This window comes from Gossypium hirsutum, chromosome A07 (assembly GCF_007990345.1).
Source record: "Gossypium hirsutum isolate 1008001.06 chromosome A07, Gossypium_hirsutum_v2.1, whole genome shotgun sequence".
Classification (NCBI taxonomy): Eukaryota; Viridiplantae; Streptophyta; class Magnoliopsida; order Malvales; family Malvaceae; genus Gossypium; species Gossypium hirsutum.
The window spans coordinates 8,441,990-8,464,299 of NC_053430.1; the positions used below are offsets into that span (position 1 = coordinate 8,441,990).

Here is a 22,310-nt window from a genome sequence, read left to right on the forward strand (position 1 = left end):
CACACTGCTGCATTCAGTGTACTTTCATTGCTGCTTCCCACATCTTCGCATTTTATTAAGGTCGGCATCACCATTGTGTGTTTATATATACACACATATAATATATAAAAACAAGGAACATAGCAATACTGTAGAAGTGTGGCTTTACGTTCCTTTTCTCGTTTGGGTTGGGTTGGAACGAGAGAAAAATAATAATTATCTGTCAATCTTTTTACTTGCTTCAAGAGTATAGTCTTATTTTTTTTAATAAACAAATTGTTAATTGATATTTATTAATTTTGAAACTTTATTTTTAAAATAAAACATTTGATTACAAAATGTTGCATAAAAGGGCTGTTAATTTAATTGTAATTTTAAAATTAGTCAAATAGAGGGATGTAAAAGAATGGAGAGATGAGAGACATAATTTAACTCAAAAGAGAAAAATATACAGAGATAAAAAAAATGTTTCTATATATGCATTTGTTTTCTTTCCTAATCTTACTATGTTGAACCGAATGATGATGGAGGAATGAGTAGCTTTCTTCCACTATCTTATATATTTTATAATTAATTAAAGCATCTAATGGCTAACAATTAACCTTAGAAATCTTAAAGGCCATCCATGGTTGGCATCACTCCTCTCCACTAACATGAAAATATTTATGGTTTAATTGCTAATTAAGTCCTTAAAATTCCCAAGTTTTCTACTTCTTTTAAGTCCAACATAAATTCTTCGCTACGACTGACAGACATTTGCATTCGAAAATTGAATCCGCTCCAGCTTCAACATCCAGAATTTTGGAGTTTCACATAATGGCTCGGCTCCCCTTAACTTCGCTATTCCTCTCATAGCATTATATTTAACCAGTCTTTGTAGGCATTTGAAGTGAACATGCATGTTTTTTTTGTAAGTTTCTATATATGCTACATCTTTCATTATTTCTTTTATTTTTGAAATTTTATAAAATAAAAGCAGCTTATTTTTCCTCTTATTTGATTTTATACACTATAAATATATATAACTAAAATGTTTTTCCCTCTTTCAATATTTTAATTATATCATAATTATTTATTAAATACATATTAAAATTGTAATATATATAAATATGATTGTAATTATCTTTATTTTAATTAAAAATAATTTTATAAAAGTCAAAACTCTTGAATAAACTCAAATAAAAAATGATTGTCCTAAGTCAAGTTATGATTATGGTCCCTCTACTATGTATAAATTTAGAATTTAGCATCTATACTATAATTTGATATAATTTGGTTCAACTTTTAGTTATTCCAAATAGTTGATTACTTCGATTAAACCGTTTAGGACATAGTTTCTCCTAAAAATACGCACTCCAAACTTATCATACCAATGTATAAATATTTGTGTTAAAAAGGTGTATTCATCATATCAAAATATATTTTCTGCGTGTGTGTTAGAAAGGTGTACTTATCATACCGTAATAATTTTTTTTAAAAATGTGTTAAAAAGGTGTTTTTGGGAAAATATCACAGCATTTTAATCGGAATAGTTAAGGACGCTAATTATTTAGACCGACTAATGTCATTAAATAGAATCATCATAAATCTCTATGAATTCATGTTTTTTAAATAATTTTTTATTTTTATAGATTTGGATGAATTATTAAATATAGTTGATAGATATGACTACTATACCATGGTCAATTTGACCCACAGTACAAGGCATACATTAAAACATATGTTATACACCATAAATGGAAATATTAGAAAGTAGTAGGGACCTTAAGGATTAAATTTCAAACTGTGATACCATGTTTTAAGTATTTTTTTAAAATAATATTTTTTTTCTAACTGATGTGCCACACCAATTCAGTCTACCTTAATATAGATTAAATTGAAGTTTGTATCTACATATTGATGACAACCATGTGGGTTAAAATTTATGTTATAAACTTTTAAATCACGTCATGTGGTTGAAATGAACCATTTTTAAGAATGGTTCATTAACTTTAAAAATGAGAATAATAAGAACCAAAATGATTATAGTTATTAGATTAAAATAAATGGCTTTAAGTATTAAATTTTATATTTTATCTTATATTATTAAAATAAATTCAACGATATCTAATCTTTCACTTCTTTATTTTTTTTTCACCATGCAATTAAAGTCTTAGGGTAAAAAAAATTTGGATAATTTGTACTTTCATATTTTTTTTAGTAAAAAAATTAGAATGGAAAGTAAGAGATTAAAATTATTAAAATTAATCAATTTAGGTATTAGGTATTTATTATTGTTCTTAATTAAAAAAAATTGGAGGACCAATTTTTTTATTTTTTTGACAAAAAATAAAATAAAAAAGGCAAACTACATTATGCAACCCATTTTGCCCAAGTTGGGATACTTCAAAAACTTGTAAACCTTGACTATCCAAATGAGTCAATTTGATCAGTCTATTAGCTTCCTAATTCTCTTCTCTAGGGATGTGACAAATACTCCAATGCTGAAACCGGGAAAACCGCTGGAGAGTTCTCCTAATCAAAGAAGAGTTAGATCCTCTATTGAGACCCTCTTGCATGGCAGATACCACTTCTAGACTATCCGTCTGGACCTACACATCAACATAACCTCAATTGCTCAATATGTCTAAGCCATCTAAGATGCCTCACAATTCTGCCTCGCACACAGAGCAGCTTCTCGAGAATCTATTAAAACCAAAGACTCAATTTCCAGCTTGGCCTCGCACAATCCCTCCTACTGACGCAGAGCCATCCTCAAGCTTTATGGACCCCTCAGTATTTGATTAGGCCCGGCTTCCATGCAAGTTAGTGTACATGTTTGAACTTGAGTTGTTATTGTTGGGCCCCTAGCTAACATCATAAACTGTTTGGCCCAACTATAAGAGATTTTAATAACATCAATACTACTCCAAGACGTCCCCTGAAATAGAAAAAGATTGTGATTTTTCCATATTTGCCATATGAATATCCCAAAGAAGCATTTCCAGGTCAAACCAAAATTTTCAATAAAAAAAACCTAATACCCAAATTGATTAATCTTAATAACTCTGATCTTACTTTTCATTCCAATTTTTTTTTGAAAAAAAAATCAGAAACCCTAATACTTTAATTACATTGTGAAAAGAAAAAAATGTGTGTTATTTTTATTTTAATAAAATAAAATAAATCTAAATTCTAAAATTTAGAACTATTTATTTTAATCTAATGATTAAAATCATTTTAATTCTAATTGATTAAGTGATTAAAAATTTTAATAAAGAAATTAAAAGAATCTGTATGAATTAACTTATTTGCTCAATCTTAATTTTAATTATTTGCAAGTGTACTACGTTATGCACATTTGTCCTATTCATTGTCTAGCTAAATAAATAATAGAAAGATGGATTGAAGTCCAGTTTGGTATAAATTAAAACATGAGGTGAAACATAATAGACTTTGGATTGTTTGCTTGGCCGACAATACTTTTATACTTCAACTACAAACCTTACCATTTATATAGTTTAACCAATCAGATAATTAATTTTCAAGACGATTTGAATAATTTAATATAAATAAATTAATATAAATTCAAAAATAAAAAATAAAAAATAAACAATAAAAAATCATAAAATTATAAAAATTAGTTAAGGGATTTTTAGTCTAGGTCCAAATGATGTTACCAACCAATTTATAATAGGGTTAGATAACATATGTTATAAGGTAGTATAGTTTTGAGTCGCATATGAATTTTCTCTCTCAAAATAGACTCTCTTTTTTTCTTTTTATAACCACGTGTTCTTATTTTTTTTATAATTTGAGCCTAATCATGTTTAGACCGGGAACGATATTCAAGTAAAGTCTTTTCAACAATAATGACTTTGATTCGAACTCTATGCAAATATCCGAGGAAGAAACTTAGTGTCACTTCTTCCAATCATTTTGATAGAACTTTTAAAATTTAAAAATTTCAAATAAATAGAATGATTTAACTGAAATAATTTATTTTAGAAAAATTTAGTATTAAGGTGAGAATGAGATAATATGGTTTCAACCCGTATGTTTAATAATAATTTTAAAAAAAAATCTACTTATTAATAAAAAATATTTCGTGGTTGAAGTTAAATTAAGTGGAGATTAGGTGATAAAGTTATGAGTCCATGAGATCACCATTCTCTTAATGTCCATTTTGATCCCTCCAACAGTTGAATCAATACTTATTTCCACTAAATCAGTAAATCCTATGAAAAAAAAGTGAACGATTCTTGCGGTGGGCGGGGTTCCAAAAATTATTTCGTTGCGTTGAGTTCCATGGCAATCATGGTATACTACTACGTAGAAATCAATTGCAAATGCATCTAATATCATATTCATATATATATGCAAGCAGTTTTGTCACATTTCATTTGTTGCAAGCTGCCTAGCTCTTTGAGATCCTTAAAAAAATAGCGATGGGAGTTTTTGTCTGCATAACTTCTAATAGAAAAACAATGGCCGGCCACGACAACTCCCTTGTATTTCATCTTGCCTTGTCCATTCCGTTGTCGTCAACTTATACCATGATTCTCCAATATTCCATAAAATCCGCAGCTGAGGTTCCTTGATATCCCTATCTTTAACAGCCATGGCGAACTTGAGCCTCCTCCTCTTACACTTTCTTATCTCATCTCTCTCGGTCTCAGGCTCAGCAGCCACTGATCAGAGAAATATTATGTCTTGTCTTAACTATTATAATATCAGCAACTATACCATCTCCTCTAACGTACATAATCATGACTACTCTATTCTTCTCAACTTTTCCATTCAAAATCTTCGTTTTGCTGAACCCACAATTCCTAAGCCAATAGCTATTATCTTACCGGAGAATAAAGAGCAACTTATCAACACTGTCGTGTGTTGTACAATAGGGCCATGGGAGATTAGAGTAAGGTGTGGTGGCCATAGCTATGAGGGTACTTCATCGGTAGCTAGTGATGGGGCTCCATTTGTGATTATAGACATGATGAATCTAAACCGTGTTTCCGTGGATTTGGGAAATGAAACAGCATGGGTGGAAGGTGGTGCAACACTTGGTGAGACATACCATGCTATTGCCGAGTCAAGTGACATTCATGGATTCGCAGCAGGATCATGTCCTACGGTAGGGACTGGTGGTCATATTGGTGGTGGTGGCTTTGGGTTTTTGTCTAGGAAATATGGGCTAGCAGCTGATAATGTGATTGATGCTCTTCTCCTTAATGCAGAGGGTGAATTATTAGACAGGCAAGCCATGGGAGAAGATGTATTTTGGGCAATTAGAGGTGGTGGTGGTGGCATATGGGGAATCGTTTACGCTTGGAAAATTAAGTTATTGAAAGTACCAAAAACCGTAACCAGCTTCATTGTGTCTAGACCGGGCACCATAGCACATGTAGCCAATTTAGTAAACAAATGGCAACATGTTGCTCCAAATTTAGAAGGTGATATGTATTTGTCATGCGCTGTTGGTGCTGGCCTGCCTCAGGCTAAGTCTATTGGCATATCAGCAACATTTAACGGCTTCTTCCTCGGTCGAAAAAGAGAAGCTGTTTTGATCCTAGGTCAGGTTTTTGCCGAATTGGATGTCTCCGAGGAAGCTTGCAAGGAAATGAGTTGGATTGAATCAGTGTTATTCTTCTCTGGTCTAGGTGATGGAGCCATAGTCTCAGACCTCAAGAACAGGTACCTGCATGACAAGCATTACTTCAAGGCCAAATCAGACTACGTAAGGAATCCAATTTCTCTTACGGGCATAAGAACTGCCATCGACATTCTTGAAAAGCAGCCCAAAGGATATATAATCATGGACCCTTATGGTGGCATAATGAACAACATAAGCAACGACTCAATTGCTTTTCCTCATAGATATGGGAATTTGTATACAATACAATACCTGGTCGAGTGGCATCAAGAAGAAAAAAACAGAAGCAATGAATATAGAGAATGGATAAGAGATTTTTATGATGCAATGGCTAGCCATGTTTCATGGGGTCCAAGGGCAGCTTATGTAAATTACATGGACTTTGACCTTGGGGTGATGGAATTAATTAACACTAGTGTCCTATCTGAAGATACCATTGAGATGGCTAGAGTTTGGGGTGAAAAATACTTCTTGAACAACTATGATAGGTTGGTGAAAGCCAAGACACTGATTGATCCAAACAATGTTTTCAAAAACCAACAGGGTATTCCTCCCTCCACCACTACTGGTCTCAAGGCACGTACTTTCTAGCCTTGGAAAGGTTATACTTGTCACATATACTTGTTTGTTAGTTGAAAACACAAATTCTACCTAGGGTGTACTAAATATGTAATTGTCAAATATAAGATTTACAGTAAGTCCATGTAACATATTAAAAAAATCATTCCCTATATTTTAGTTTCTGTATGTAAATTACTCATTTGCCACGTGTAGTACGTTATGCACATTTGTCGTATTCATTGTCTTGCCAAACAAATCATGGAAAGATGGATTGGAGTTCAGTCTATCGTACAAATTAAAACATGAGATGAAACACGACAGACTTTGGATTGTTTGCTTGGCCGGCAGTACTTTTATACTTCAACTACAAACCTTACCATTTATGTAGTTTAACCAATCATATAATTTATTTTCAAGACGATTTGAATAATTTAACATAAATAAATTAAAAAAATATAAAATTATAAAATTCAGTTAAGGGATTTTTAGTTTAGATCCAACTGATGTGACCAACCAATTTATAATAGGTTCAAATAAAATTGTTATAAGGTAGTACGGTTTGGAGTCTCATATGAATTTTCTCTCTCAAAATAGAGTTTTTTTTTTAATTTTTTTTATAACCAAGTGTTTTTATTTGTTTTACAATTTGAGCTTAATCATGTTTGGATTGGGAGTGATATTCAAATAAAGTTTTTCCAACAATAATGACTTTGATTTAAAGTCAATACAATTACTTGAGGAAGGAACTCAAGTCACTTCTTCCAATCATTTGTTATTTCAAAATAGAACTTTTAAAATTATAAAATTTCAAATAAAATATAATGATTTAACTGAAATAATTTGTTTTAGAAAAATTTAGTATTAAGGCATGAATGGGATAATATGATTTGAACATGTATATTTAATAATAATTTTAAAAAAACCTACTTATTAATAAAAAATATTTTGTGGTTGAAGTTAAATTAAGTGGAGATTAGGTGATAAAGTTATGAGTCCATGAGATCACCATTCCTCTTAATGTCCAATTTGATATCTCCAACAGTTGAATCAATATTTATTTCAACTAAATCCTATGAAAAAACTGTACGATTCTTGCGGTGGGCGGGGTTACAGAAATTATTTCCTTGCGTTGAGTTCCATGGCAACCATGGTATTCTACTACATGGGAATCAATTGAAAATGCATCTAATATCATATTCATATTATATGCAAGCAGTTTTGTCACATTTCATTTGTTGCAAGCTGCCTTGCTCTTCGAGATCATCCTTAAAAAAATAGCGATGGGAGTTTTTGTCTGCATAACTTCTAATAGAAAAACAATGGCCGGCCACGACAACTCCCTTGTATTCCATCTTGCCTTGTGCATCCCGTTGTCGTCAACGTATACCATGATTCTCCAATATTCAATAAAATCCGTAGCCGAGGTTCCTTGATATCCATATCTTTAACAGCCATGGTGAACTTGAGCCTCCTTCTCTTTCTTATCTCATCTCCCTCGGTCTCGGGCTCAGCATCCCCTGATCAGAGAAATATTATGTCTTGTCTTAACTCTTATAATATCAGCAACTATACCATCTCCTCTAACGTACATAATCATGACTACTCTATTCTTCTCAACTTTTCCATTCAAAATCTTCGTTTTGCTGAACCCACAATTCCTAAGCCAATAGCTATTATCTTACCGGAGAATAAGGAGCAACTTATCAACACTGTCGTGTGTTGTACAAAAGGGCCATGGGAGATTAGAGTAAGGTGTGGTGGCCATAGCTATGAGGGTACTTCATCGGTAGCTAGTGATGGGGCTCTATTTGTGATTATAGACATGATGAATCTAAACCGTGTTCCGTGGATTTGGGAAATGAAACAGATGGGTGGAAGGTGGTGCAACACTTGGTGAGACATACCATGCCATTGCCGATTCAAGTGGCATTCATGGATTCTCAGCAGGATCATGTCCTACGGTAGGGACTGGTGGTCATATTGGTGGTGGTAGCTTTGGGTTTTTGTCTAGGAAATATGGGCTAGCAGCTGATAATGTGATTGATGCTCTTCTCCTTAATGCAAAGGGTGAATTATTAGACAGGCAAGCCATGGGAGAAGATGTATTTTGGGCAATTAGAGGTGGTGGTGGTGGCATATGGGGAATCGTTTACGCTTGGAAAATTAAGTTATTGAGAGTACCAAAGACCGTAACCAGCTTCATTGTGTCTAGACCGAGCACCAAAGCACATGTAGCTAATTTAGTAAACAAATGGCAACATGTTGCTCCAAATTTAGAAGGTGATATGTATTTGTCATGCGCTGTTGGTGCTGGCCTGCCTCAGGCTAAGTCTATTGGCATATCAGCAACATTTAACGGCTTCTTCCTCGGTCGAAAAAGAGGAGCTATTTTGATCCTAGGTCGGGTTTTTGCCGAATTGGGTGTCGCCGAGGAAGCTTGCAAGGAAATGAGTTGGATTGAATCAGTGTTATTCTTCTCTGGTCTAGGTGATGGAGCCATAGTCTCAGACCTCAAGAACAGGTACCTGCATGACAAGCATTACTTCAAGGCCAAATCAGACTACGTAAGGAATCCAATTTCTCTTACGGGCATAAGAACTGCCATCGACATTCTTGAAAAGCAGCCCAAAGGATATATAATCATGGACCCTTATGGTGGCATAATGAACAACATAAGCAACGACTCAATTGCTTTTCCTCATAGATATGGGAATTTGAATACAATACAATACCTGGTCGAGTGGCATCAAGAAGAAAAAAACAGAAGCAATGAATATAGAGAATGGATAAGAGATTTTTATGATGCAATGGCTAGCCATGTTTCATGGGGTCCAAGGGCAGCTTATGTAAATTACATGGACTTTGGCCTTGGGGTGATGGAATTAATTAACACTAGTGTCCTATCTGAAGATACCGTTGAGATGGCTAGAGTTTGGGGTGAAAAATACTTCTTGAACAACTATGATAGGTTGGTGAAAGCCAAGACACTGATTGATCCAAACAATGTTTTCAAAAACCAACAGGGTATTCCTCCCTCCACCACTACTGGTCTCAAGGCACGTACTTTCTAGCCTTGGAAAGGTTATACTTGTCACATATACTTGTTTGTTAGTTGAAAACATAAAATTCTACCTAGGGTGTACTAAATATGTAATTGTCACATATAAGATTTGCTGCAAGTCCATGTAACATATTAAAAAAATCATTCCCTATATTTTAGTTTCTTTAAATTTTCGTTCCCTGACATTAACATTCTTGTTAATAGAATAACATGGCTTAATCTTGATCGACGGGCATTAAATTAATTTAAAAAATTTACTGGTCTTGAAAACAAATAAAATAATGTGACTTAATGATGATTCGCGTGTACTACAAATAGTTTAAACACAACAATTATATACAAGAAAAATAAATAAATTTGGAACATTTTAGGGTAAAAACAAAATCAACTTTTTACCTCTACTCATTTTTTAAAATTGTTGTTTAGCTTTTTAGTATTTGATCAATGAAATGTAAATCACTAATAAGTCTTGTCATTGCACAATGTCTTGTTTCGTGAGATCTCAGACAGAATCGTACCCAAGAAAACCTGCATACCTGAGGAAAAAAAAATAAAAAGACAGAATTAAAAGTTGATTAAAATTGCAAAATTAAATAAATTGCGAAAATTAAAATAGAGAATATAAAAATAAACAGAGTTTGGGAAAAGAGAGAGTTTCTCATGTGGCGAGATTCTAGCCTCCGGTTGTCTCGATCCTCCTTGGGTTCAATCCTAAGCTTTTAGGTGATCATTCTCGAATTAAATAAGCCTGTTATAGTAGAAGAGGACGCCTACGACCACCAACTCCACTTAGGGTGTAAACTTATAATTTAGAGGAACCTGACTTTAGCTAACCGTCGCTCTTGTGGGACCGTCTTACACTAGATTATCACTTCCCAATGACGAATTCCATGCCATTTTGTCTCTTGGGCTTGACAACCACTGACGCGGTAAGCTAACGAACCAACTGTGCAACCTTCCCAAAATATACAAAGTAGCCGTTCCTTGCACAAGTTGGAAAGATCACTTTTGAAGGGACATGGACGGAAGCGTCAGTCCCGTAATGCGGAGAAGTGATGAATACTCGTTGAGAAGGTTAAGAGAGGATTCTAAGCCTTATGAACTTTTTTTGAGGATTTTTGATAACCTTTGCCTAGATGGATTTAGTGGCTCATGTTGGGGAAAGAAATAGACTAAATAAAAACAATGAAATTTTATTGAATAAAGAAAAGAACAAGGCTAAGATTTCTTTTTGGGAGGAATTTTTTACAGAAAAGATGATATGAAATTTGAGTTACTCCATCCCCTATTTATAATATTAGGAAACTTAGTCTAGTCCTACTTAAATTCTAAAAGATAAATACAGATAATTAAAATAAATAGAGATAAAAGCTAAAATAAAATCTAAATAATAAAATCTAACAATTATCCTAATATAATTAAAAATTAAATAGAGTCTTGTGTTTATAAAATATCTCTTCTTTATATTTTTGCCCTTATGTCTTCCATGCTTGCATTTTCGGCACCACCTTTTTTCCTATGTTGCATGTTGGCCCACTTTATCTCCAAATTCATGCTTTCCACCCTTAAATTTACTTTTTCCTTCAATTTAGTCCTTAAAAGATAAAAGACCATAAATAGCCCAAATTAGTAGGATCATACTCAAAATAAATATACAATTAACACATAAAAATATGTCGTTCTAGAATATTATCACATATATGGATTAAAGTGTCAAATTTTCAGGCATACATAATCTAAAATATTTTTTTTAGATAGTAGAAGGATTAAAATTAACTTATGACATGGTATAGGGACTTGTACGTTATCTACCATTTTTTTAAAATTGTTTTTAGCTTTTCCCGGACGGAAATGTAGAATCTTATTATATTGACCAGAATAGAGCGAGAACAGGTTTGTGGTGACAGATTTGATTTGAACAATAGAAGTGTCTTTTAGAATTCTGTAACTTTATTTAAGAAATTTCGGGGACAAAATTTTCTAAGGGAGAGAGAGTTATAACAACTTGTTTTTTTAGTGGTGTTAGAAATTGTGATTTCGGGACCACAAATCTGATGAGTAAGTTCATAAAATTAGTATTTAAATTATACGAGTCAATAATACTTTTTATATTAAATTTTGATTTGATGACTTTTAATTAATTGAATTAACGATTAGAATAAGTGGTTCAGTCCAAAAGTCAAGTGGTTTTTGAAAATGAGGTATTAGGACCCATTACCATAATTTAAGGTCGTAAATATTTTTATTAAATTTTTATAGAGTCGTATTATAGGTGAATTGAGGTTTGGTCTGGTAATTTTGATGATTGGTTGCTTAATTAAGGTAAAAGGATTAAATTGTAAAAAAGGTAAAAGTTAATCACTATAGATTTAAATTAGTAAAGAGACAAAAATGGTAATTATACCACGTCCAAAAAGTCCAAGTGGTGGTGGATATGATTAATCCAATTGCTTTTGGGATATTTGGTCATTTAGTCCTAATTAATTTAGGGTTAAATTGAAATTAAGCTTGTTTAGTTGAAAATTTAAAATAATTGAAGGATCAATTGTGCAATTAAACCCCTTAGACGATAATTATACCATATTCTCATTTGATGGACAAATATGGACATGTTTTATTTATTTTTATTAAGTTATAATGTAGAGGTTAAAATTGTAAATTAAGTAAATAAAAGGTTAAATTAAAAGAATGCTAAATTAAGTTATCATCGTCCTTTCTTTTCTTTTGGAAACTGAATGGCCATTGTTATGGGAGAAGAAAGCTTCGGTCAAGCCAAGGTTGGGGTATGTAAGTGATCATTGATCTTGTTTTTAGTATTTTTTTATGTTTTTGAGCTCGTATTAACTTTGACCTAGCTAACCTAGAGACTAATTTGTAAAACTATTAAAAATTATAGATTATGCCATTGATGAGTTTGAGTTGTTCTTGAAGTTTTATGGTAGATTATTAAGCTTGGTTGTTAAATATGACTATTTTGTAAAGTAAGTTTTATTAATTTTAATGTTTAAGGACTAAAGTGTTAAAGTGATAAAATTAAAAGGACTTGATGTAAAATAAAAACAAATATGGGTTGTAGTGAGTGCTATACAATTTGAGTAAACTTAGTTTTAGTTAAAATTGGTTAAATTACGAGTTTTGAGCTTAGGGACTAAATTGCATAAAAGTAAAATGTTGGGGAAATTTTGTAAAAAGTTTTAAAAGGATTTAATTGCATAAAATAAGTTAATTTTACTATTGGAATTAGTTAATTGAATGAAATTATTATTCTAGATCAAGAATGGGTTGAAAATAGAGGCATATAGAAGTTGCTGAATAGAAGTTGTTGAATAGTCCTTGAACCTTTGTCATTGCTATAGTATAGTCTGGTAAGTTCGTTCATTCAATTTTAATACATATTAAATGTATATTATATGAACTTAATTTTAGAATGATGGATAATACCGATGTATGTATTTGGGAATGAAAATAATGAATTGATATGGTATCGATCACTAATTAGAATATTCTGAGTCGATGAACGTATGATAGAGTACGATTAACATGCCAATAAGTTGTTTTGAGCCCGGTATGGGATTGGTATGAGATGTGATGGTGATTTCTGTATATCCTCTATTCACTTAATATACCGAGGTCCTGCATATGTTATGGACTATTGTGTTATATTACAGTGTTTTTCTGGTGTGTTACGGGGGCGAATGTTAGCCTACGGGCTAATCACTCAGTGTCGAGGTGTGTTATCAGTTGGATTGGCTAGTATAAGTGCCTGGTGTGTTTTGGATGGTTAACTATGAACTCGTATCCATATAACGTTCATCGGACAATGTTTTATTGATCGTTGAATGTTATTGAAATATGAGAAATTGATTTGTACTATTGTTTGAGCATTACTCACTTGTTGTGAGTTGTGATTGATAGGAACTCTGTTAGTAACCTTGTTATTTGAATTATTATTTTAATTTGGCATGCTTTATCGTTTAATTGACGAACTTACTGAATTTTATGTAAGCTTACTTGTGTCATTGTATTTTTCTTTATAGATTACATTTTTGTGGAAATCGAGAGATCGGATTAACTGGAAGAATCACACCATCCGAGAAGCTTTTGGTAGACCTTGAGTATAACCTTGGCTTATATGGCAAGTAATAGGCTAATGGTGGATATTTTGTGATAGTCTTAAGCACATATGTGGTAGCTTGATGTACTTGTAATATTGTTGTGTCAAGTAACTATTTGAGGCATGTATGCTTAATTCTAGTGAAGGCATGAGTGGTTGATGCTAATTAAGCATGAATTGGTAAGTTTTTTTATTTGATGTGGTATGCATGGGTGGCTTGAAATGTAACAGCTCATTTTTCAGTAAAATTGGAATAGTGGTTTCGGGACCACAAATTCGATCTAAAAATAAGGCTTATTTTTATTTCATTATATGGTCCATATTATAATAGGCATGAAGTGTGAAAATTTTAATACGAAAGTTTTATCGATTAAGTGTTTAATTACGAGAAGGACTAAATTGCTTAAAATGCGAAAGTTGAATTCTAGTAGCTATAAGGATTAAATAGCCACATGATTCAAATCTAGAGGTCCTTATATGGTAATTAGACCATTAAAGAAAAGTATGTAGATTCTTGGTGACTCATCCATGGAAATATAGAAAAAGGGCAATGACTAAATTGAAAATTGCAAAATGCTTAATTAATTAAAAGATGAAAAGAAAATATCATCTCATTTTCTCATCATCTTCAACCTAAAAACACATGGAAACCCTAGGAGAGAGAGAAGAAACTTTCAATGCCTAATTGAGTAAGTTTTCTCGTCCCGTTTTTAGTAATTTTGATATTTTTAAAACAAGGATAGCTTAATCTCTCTATTTGAGGGATTAATTTGAAAAGTTATCAAAGTATGGAAAATGGGTCAAGGATGTCTATGCTAAAATTAAAAATTTATGGTAGAAAATGAAAGGTTGTTTATAGATAAACAACTTTTTCAAAGTGATTTTTGGATGGAAACATGATTTAGGGACTAAAATGTAAACTTGTGAAATTGAAGAAAAATTTTGAATTTTTATGAATACAATTGCTGTAAAATTTGTAATGGAATTTTGGTTAGGCTTGGAATAGGGAGTAAATTGCACAAGTTTCATTTTCCGAGCTTAGGGACGAAATTAGAATTTATGGAAAATTTAGGGGTAAAATGGTAATTTTTCCTAGGACGTAAATTGAGTCCATTCAAATGTGAAATGTGTGAAATTGATGATTAAATTCATCTATATAGATCCGGGCAGCACTAATTCAAGGTTAGATCGATGAAAAGAAAAGATTTCGGATTAGTAGATTTCTAACGCGAACAAGTGTCGAGGCAAGTTCGTGTAACTTAATCGGGCATATAATATGTTTAATTAAATGTTGTATTGTGTGGAATGTGACTTATATTGATGTACATTACTTGAATGCTATAATGAGAGAATTAATACATGCTTGATATGGTGAAAAAAAGGGGTTAAGTCTCGACTGAAAATTGAATTCCAATGAATATATGCGCTTTCCCGAAACTAATAAGGTCCTGCATTTGTTGCGGTCGGGATTTAGCTCGGATGAGTAATCCTATTGACCTTGTTATAGAAAGGATTTAGGCTGAAGAAGTAATCCTGATATAATACCTCTCGAGTATACGTTACGATTAGGATTTAGCCTGGACTAGTAATCCTAATTGAGCACTTTGAGCATACGTTATATAAAGGATTTAGCCTGGACAAGTAATCCTGTTATACGATATGTGGCTCGAGAGTGTGTTCCTTGATTTAGTGCCCCAATGGGTACCCTTGAACAAGAAATGAAGGATTATTGAATCGTATGTCTCGAATGTACTACATGAGCATCCATCAGAATTTCAATGATTCAATGGACATAAAACTCTTGACATGGTATGAGAATTATGAGATGAAATGATAATGTATTAAAATAGTAATGCATGATGAGCTCATCTTTCCTTGCTTGATGTATATGTAAACTTTGTGACTAGCATGTTTGATTGGATGCATGTGTTTAGGCAATTTTGCAAAATGGATGGAAAACTTGTTATTGTATGTTTAGATTTAATTAACAAGATTAGTAAGTTTAGTTTCCGTTATACGAACTTACTAAGCATGTATGCTTAGTCCGTTTTATTTTTCCCTTGTTTTATAATGCTCGAAAGCTCGCAAAGGTTGGAAGATCATTGGAGCATCGTCACACTATTAACTAGCTTATCTTGGGTATACATAGTAAAATCATTTTGGTATAATGGCATATATAGGACAACTTGACCAATAGTGGCTTGAAAATGATGTTTTGTAACCTAGCCATTGGAATGGCTCGTAATGGCTTATTTTGGTATGATTAAGTAGGTTATTATGACATATATTCATATGTGTTATGTTAAGTACCTGTGATCAAATGATGTTAATGCCTAGTAAATCCAAGGTAAGATTGTAAACATGTATGCATGTGATGATATGTCATGTTGAATGATGGAAATCTCTCAATCTGAGTGCTTGAAATGGTTGGAATGTGTTTGTATGTTTTGGTACAAGAAAATGGTAAATTTTGAGTGACGAATGAGGATAGGAAATGGCCTTATTTTGTCCAAACGGGTGTGTGTCTTGGCCGTATGTGACACACGACTTATCCCATAGGTATGTGGTCCGGCCGTGTGTCCCCAGCATCTTAAAAATGAGAAATAAAATGCTTAGAATTGGGCACACGGGCAGAGATACGGGCGTGTGTCTTAGCCGTGTTGTTGACACAGCCTTGGACATGGCGTGTTACACAGCCGTGTGCAAACTGCACCTAAATTTTGAAAATTAAATTCGCCACACGGCCAAGCACACGGGTGTGTGACTTGGCTGTGTGACTTTAATTTCTTCATGCGTTAAAAGTTAGAGAGCTACACGGGTTAGGGATACGGGTGTGTGTAGTACACGTCCTGACCACACGGGCGTGTGAGCCCTGCAACTTTGAAAATTTTTTGAAATGTTGCAAAAATTTTTTATTAGTTTCTGATTAAGTCCTGACTTGATTTTAATGCTCGTATTGAGCTTCAAAGGTCCAATTAAGGGACGTTTTGTATGATTTCGGTAAATGAATAGTAAATTATAAGAATTATGTGCAAAATGTTTTGAATGTTTTGGTAATACTCTTAAACCCTATTCCAATGATGGGTACGGGTTAGGGTGTTACATTTGGTGGTATCTGAGCTACGGTTTAGCCGATTCTCGAATTTGACGTAGTAAACCGGATTTCAGCTATACACGCTATTATATAAATTGTGATAGTGTGATGACTCCTGATCATTTTTAAATCTGTTTTATTTTTCCCTGTTTTATAGTGCTCGAAAGCTCGCAAAGGTCGGAAGATTATTGGAGCATTGTCACACTATCAACTAGCTTATCTTGGGTATATGTAATAAAATCATTTTGGTATAATGGCATATATAGGACAACTTGACCAATAGTGGTTTGAAAATGATGTTTTGTAACCTAACCATTGGAATGTCTAGTAATGGATTATTTTGGTATGATTAAGTAGGTTATTATGACATATATTCATATGTGTTATGTTAAGTACATGTGATCAAATGATGTTAATGCCTAGTAAATCCAAGTTAAGATTGTAAACATGTATGCATGTGATGATATGTCATGTTGAATGATGGAAATCTCTTAATTTGAGTGCTTGAAATGGTTAGAACGTGTCTGTGTGTTTTGGTGCAGGAAAATGGTGAGTTTTGGGTGACAAATGAGGCTAGGAAATGGCATTATTTTGTCCACACGGGGAGACACACGGGTGTGTGTCTTGGCCGTGTGTGACACACGGCTTGTCCTATGGGCATGTGGTCTGGCCTTGTGTCCCCTGCATTTTAAAAATGAGAAACAAAATGCTTAAAATTGGGCACACGGGAAAAGACACAGGCGTGTGTCTCAGCTGTGTGGTTGACACGGCCTTGAACACTGGCGTGTTACACGGCCGTGTGAAAACTGCACCTAAATTTTAAAAATTAAATTCCCCACACGGCCTAGCACATGGGCATGTGACTTGGCCATGTGATTTCAATTTCTTCATGCCTTAAAAGTCAAAGAGTTACATGGGTTAGGGATACGGGTGTGTGTAGTACACGTCCTGACCACACGGGCGTGTGAGCCCTGCAACTTTGAAAATTTTTTGAAATGTCGAAAAAAATTTTATTAGTTTCTGATTAAGTCCTGACTTGATTTTAATGCTCATATTGGGCTTCAAAGGTCCAATTAAGGGATGTTTTGTATGATTTCGGTAAATGAATAGTAAATTATAAGAATTATGTGCAAAATGTTTTGAATGTTTTGGTAATACTCTTAAACCCTATTCCAATGATGGGTACGGGTTAGGGTGTTACATTTGGTGGTATCTGAGCTACGGTTTAGCCGATTCTCGAATTTGACGTAGTAAACTTGATTTTAGCTATACACGCTATTATATAAATTGTGATAGTGTGATGACTCCTGATCATTTTTAAATGTGTTTTTCATATAGTAATATCATCCAACCGAGTTAGAACTGAATCCGAGGAAGTTGAGAGCAATGCTTCAGCTTTAGTTCAAAGAGTTGTTTCTGCATCTGGTAGTGAAAGGCCCGTGTCTGAGGGCCGAAGTGAGGAGGCAAAACAAGCCTTCTTTCAAATGATGAATAAATGGTTCACATAGTACTTGAGAACAAACCCTACTGTACAATAACCTCCCCCACTTGCTCTTCAACTGGTTCCTGAGGTACCACAGGGTGTTGAACTTGTTAGAATTGGTAAACCTTCGATAGATAAAATCCGCAAAAATAGGGCGGAAGAATTTAGAGCTACCACAAATGATGATCTGAAAAGGCCTAAGTTTTGACTAGAAAATACTATTCGGGTTTTTGATGAATTATATTGCACGCCCATTGAATGTTTGAAATGTGCGGTATCTCTACTGAAAGATACAACTTATCATTGGTGGAATACCATAACTTCAGTAGTACCGAGAGAGAATGTTACATGGGAATTCTTTCAGACTGAATTCATAAAGAAATATGTTAGTTAGAGATTTATGGATCAGAAAAAGAAAAAATTTCTAGAGCTCAAACAAGGAAATATGACTGTATCTGAGTATGAACGAGAATTTATTTGGTTGAGCAAATATGTCCCAGAATGGGTTCTGACTGAGGCAGAGATGTGTAAACGCTTTGAAAAGGGTTTAAATGAAGATATCAAGTTGTTGATTGAAATTCTCGAAATAAGAGAATTTGCGATGTTAGCCAATCGAGCACACAAAGCTGAGGAATTGAGTAAGAAAAAGAGACAAGCTGAAAAAGAGGCTCGAGTTTCTAGAAAAAGAACCATGAGTAAGTGCAGTCATTTGCTTCTAAGAAATTAAAGAAGTATTATGATCGTGTTACCACCTTTACAGGATATTCTGAAAGAGAGCGAGGCTCTCAGCTTTCTAACCCGAGGTCTTCATGTCCGTCTGTGACCAGTGTGGGTAGTGGTCGTAATCCCAAACCAAAATGTAAACATTGTAATAAGTTTCATCATGGGGAATGTCGGTCTAGAAGTGGAGCTTGTTTTGGATGTGGTTCACTTGACTATTTTCTCAGAGATTGTCCAGAAAGAGTTAAAAAAGAGATAGAACCAGCTCCAAAGCTTAGTAATTCTGTCTTGAGGGGTAGACCACCCTATCATCCCGGTAATGTTTGTGGTAGTCAAGGTACTACGAAGGATACTATAGTTAGATCCAATGTACGAGCACCTGCAAGGACATACGCTATTCGTGTAAGAGAAGATGCCTCTGTACGAGATGTCATTACTGGTACATTTTCTCTACTTGATACTGATATTACTACATTGATTGATCCTGGTTCCACATATTCGTACATATGCACAAACCTAGTGTCTGTTAAAAATTTACCTATTAAATTTGTAACATCCCGAAATAGGGCCTAAACGGAACAGTGGTTGAGAAACCATAAATTTGAGGTAGAAAAATTTATTTTATTATTATTTTTAGGTTCATGATATGATTGCATGATTGTGTGAAAATTTCGTGATGAAATTCTATGCATAAAGTGCTTAAGTTGAGATTAGGGACTAAATCGAATAATTTGCAAAACTTGCATTCTAGAAGTTTTTAGTATGAAATTGCTTTGGAATATTAATTAGGAGGGTTTAAATAACAATTTGACCAATTTCTAAGTTCATGGACAAAATAGGACATGGATGGAATTTTTGAAAGTTTAATAAGGAAGGGCATTTTGGTCATTTGGATATTAAATGAAATAAAAAGGGAAAAATAACACAAAATTCATCATCATCTTCATTAGCACGAAATTTCAAGGGTTCTCCATAGCTAGGGTTTGTTTCAAGCTTTCAAGCTCCATAGTAAGTGATTCCAAGCCCCGTTTTTAATGTTCTTTACGTTTTCGGAGTCCCGGTAGCTCGATAAAGCTTATGCTAGCAATAATTTAAGTTAGGGTTCATATTTGGAAAAATACCCATAGGTGAAAAGTGTTTATTTTGATGTTTTATGATAGAATATAAGGTTTTAAATTATGTTAGACAACTTGTGCTACTCGGTTTTAAGTGAAAACGAGTAAAAGGGCTTAATCGGTAAAAATACCTAATAGTCATAAGTACATGTTAGAGTGTGAATTTGATGTTTTCATAGAAGGGAAAAATGATCAGCATGTCATAAAACATAAGAAAATAGGATGAATTTTAAATTACGAGCCTTGGGGAAAAAGTGTAAATATATGAAAGTTTAGGGGCAAAAATGTAATTTTGCCAAAGTTTGGGTCAAGGACTGTTTTGATAAATGTGAATATTAAATAAGTTAAATTTGCTATTATAGATCAAGAAGAGCAAAATTCGGGAGTAGATCAGGGAAAAAAAAGTAAAGGACTAAATTGTAAAGTTTAGTCACATTTTGTATCGAGGTAAGTTTACAGTAAATAAATGCAATATTCTTCTATTTTACATTATTATTGTCAATTTCTAGCATTTATATACTTATTTTCTTTGAATATTTAAAGTCGAATTAAAGGCGAAGTGACAGAGAAAAAGCATTAGGAAGCCCCGTTTGAACCTTAGGAATGTTAGGATATTCGGGTTGACAGGACAGGACAGGACAGAAATGAGCCATGTAAGTCCATATCAGTTATATGGCTTTGGAGACAGGAATGAGCCATGTAAGCCCATATTAGATATATATATGGCATTGGAGACAGGAATAATTCATGTAAGTCCATGTTGAAGACATGGCATTGGCAGGATATTGATAGACATGAACGACCCTAGTATCCTTAGTATTCCGAGTGGTTCAATGGGTCATTGTACACATTAAATTACAGTGAATTATCAGCAAAAGGGAAGGTAGATTATATTTATGAATAGTAAAAGGTCAGGTAAGAAAGAAGGTAAGTGAGTAAAGAATAAGGTAGAAAATGAGAAGTAAAGAAAGTTTATGAGGCTAGGTGACATTATGTATAATTATTCATTATGTTGAATGTTGTAATTTATTTGCTTGTAAGCTTACTAAGCCTAGTGCTTACTCTCTTTATTTTCTTTTTCTTATAGTTTTTATCAAGCCACTCAGGGATCGAAGGAAATGTCGGAGACCTGATCACACTATCGAAGAAATCACATTGGTATAGTTAGACGTTTCGTTTTGTGTATGGCATGTATAGGAACTTGGTTTCTTTTGATATGATATGATCAATGAATGATGTGTAAATACTTGCTAGTGATTAGCTAATAGAGTGGCTGATGATATAGATGTTTAATAGTATGTATGATTAAGTAGTAACTATCACATGAAAACTAAGAAAAATGTGAAAGTAACTTAAAAACAGATTCAAGTATCAGAAATAACGGGATTTTGAAAAATCACAATAAATTGTAGAGACATGGGTTGATGGTGAATAATATATGAAATTAAAGTTCGTTGTGTCTATTTTCATATGGAATAAGAAAAACAGGTAAAGGTTTTGTATTTTATAGGGTATCTGAGTTTTGGTGAAATAGGGCCAGAGCGATTTCTGGATCCCATGTTCCAACTTTAGAAATTCACCATAAATTTTAAAAAAATAATTAGGTGGTGTACGTTATATGGTTAGAATCCTTATTTAATATAGTTTTAATAGAAACAAACGGTATAGTCATATGATTTTTTTACAAAGAGAAAAGTGGTTCGCAGTAAGTAGAGGCCAGTGCAGTCGAATTCTGAAACAGGGGTAACTTTAACTAATAAACTGTACTAATTGGCTAGGTCAAAAATTCTAGAAAAAAATTAGTAGATAGATATATGAGTATAGTTTTAGGAAAAATTTATGGATATTAATTTTGAGGTTTGAAACTCGAGAAATGAATTTTTAAGCAACCATGACGCAGAAAAATAGTTTATTCCGAAAATTAAAATAAGTGGTTTAGAGTTGTTTAGAAGGTAAGATAAGTTTAGTAACAGCTCAAGCTTGACTCCAGTGACGGTTTTGGGCGTGGGGGTGTTACAAAATTCATTAAATTTGTGGTTAAAGTTTCAAACCCCCTAAGGCAGTGTGTTATGGTAGATAAAGTTTGTAAGAACTGTCCGTTGATGGTAAAAGGTTATTGCTTTTTGGCTAACTTGATGTTATTTCTATTTGGTGAATTTGATGTGATCTTGGGAATGGATTGGTTAACCCAATATGATGCAGTGGTGAATTGTAAGCATAAATATATTGTATTGAAATGTGAGAATGGTGAATTACTCCATATTGAGTCTATTACCTAATGTGATTTCAGCAATGTCAACACAGAAATATGTTAGAAAGAGGTATCTTGCATATGCGTTGGATACTAAAGTATCTAAGTCAAAGATTCAGTTAATTCCGGTTATATATGAATTTCATGATGTATTCCCAGAAGAATTACCTAGTTTACCACCAGATAGAGAAGTGGAATTCTCTATAGATCTTGTTCCGGGAACGACATCGATATCAATAATATCTTACAGAATGACTCCTACTGAATTGAAAGAGCTGGAAGTACAGTTGTAAGAGT

The 22,310-nt window shown here is 33.4% G+C and overlaps 2 protein-coding genes across 2 annotated transcripts; both read left to right on the plus strand.

The window, feature by feature from the left end:
- The first annotated feature begins 4,579 nt into the window (after positions 1–4,579).
- LOC107926671 (reticuline oxidase) lies at positions 4,580–6,381 on the plus strand. Its single transcript, XM_016857562.2, has one exon. It carries the CDS (start codon positions 4,580–4,582, stop codon positions 6,203–6,205), a length of 1,626 nt encoding a protein of 541 aa, XP_016713051.2. The 3' UTR covers positions 6,206–6,381.
- Positions 6,382–7,652: 1,271 nt separating this feature from the next.
- LOC107926676 (reticuline oxidase-like) lies at positions 7,653–9,271 on the plus strand. Its single transcript, XM_041117475.1, is given in 3 exon segments — positions 7,653–8,010; positions 8,013–8,039; positions 8,042–9,271. Coding segments are annotated over 3 exon segments (1,533 nt in total). The 5' UTR covers positions 7,653–7,709; the 3' UTR covers positions 9,247–9,271.
- The last annotated feature ends 13,039 nt before the right edge of the window (positions 9,272–22,310 follow it).

Coding starts and splice junctions, on each gene's coding strand:
- LOC107926671 (XM_016857562.2), top strand. CDS start 4,580: ATGGCGAACTTGAGCCTCCTCCTCTTACACTTTCTTATCTCATCTCTC.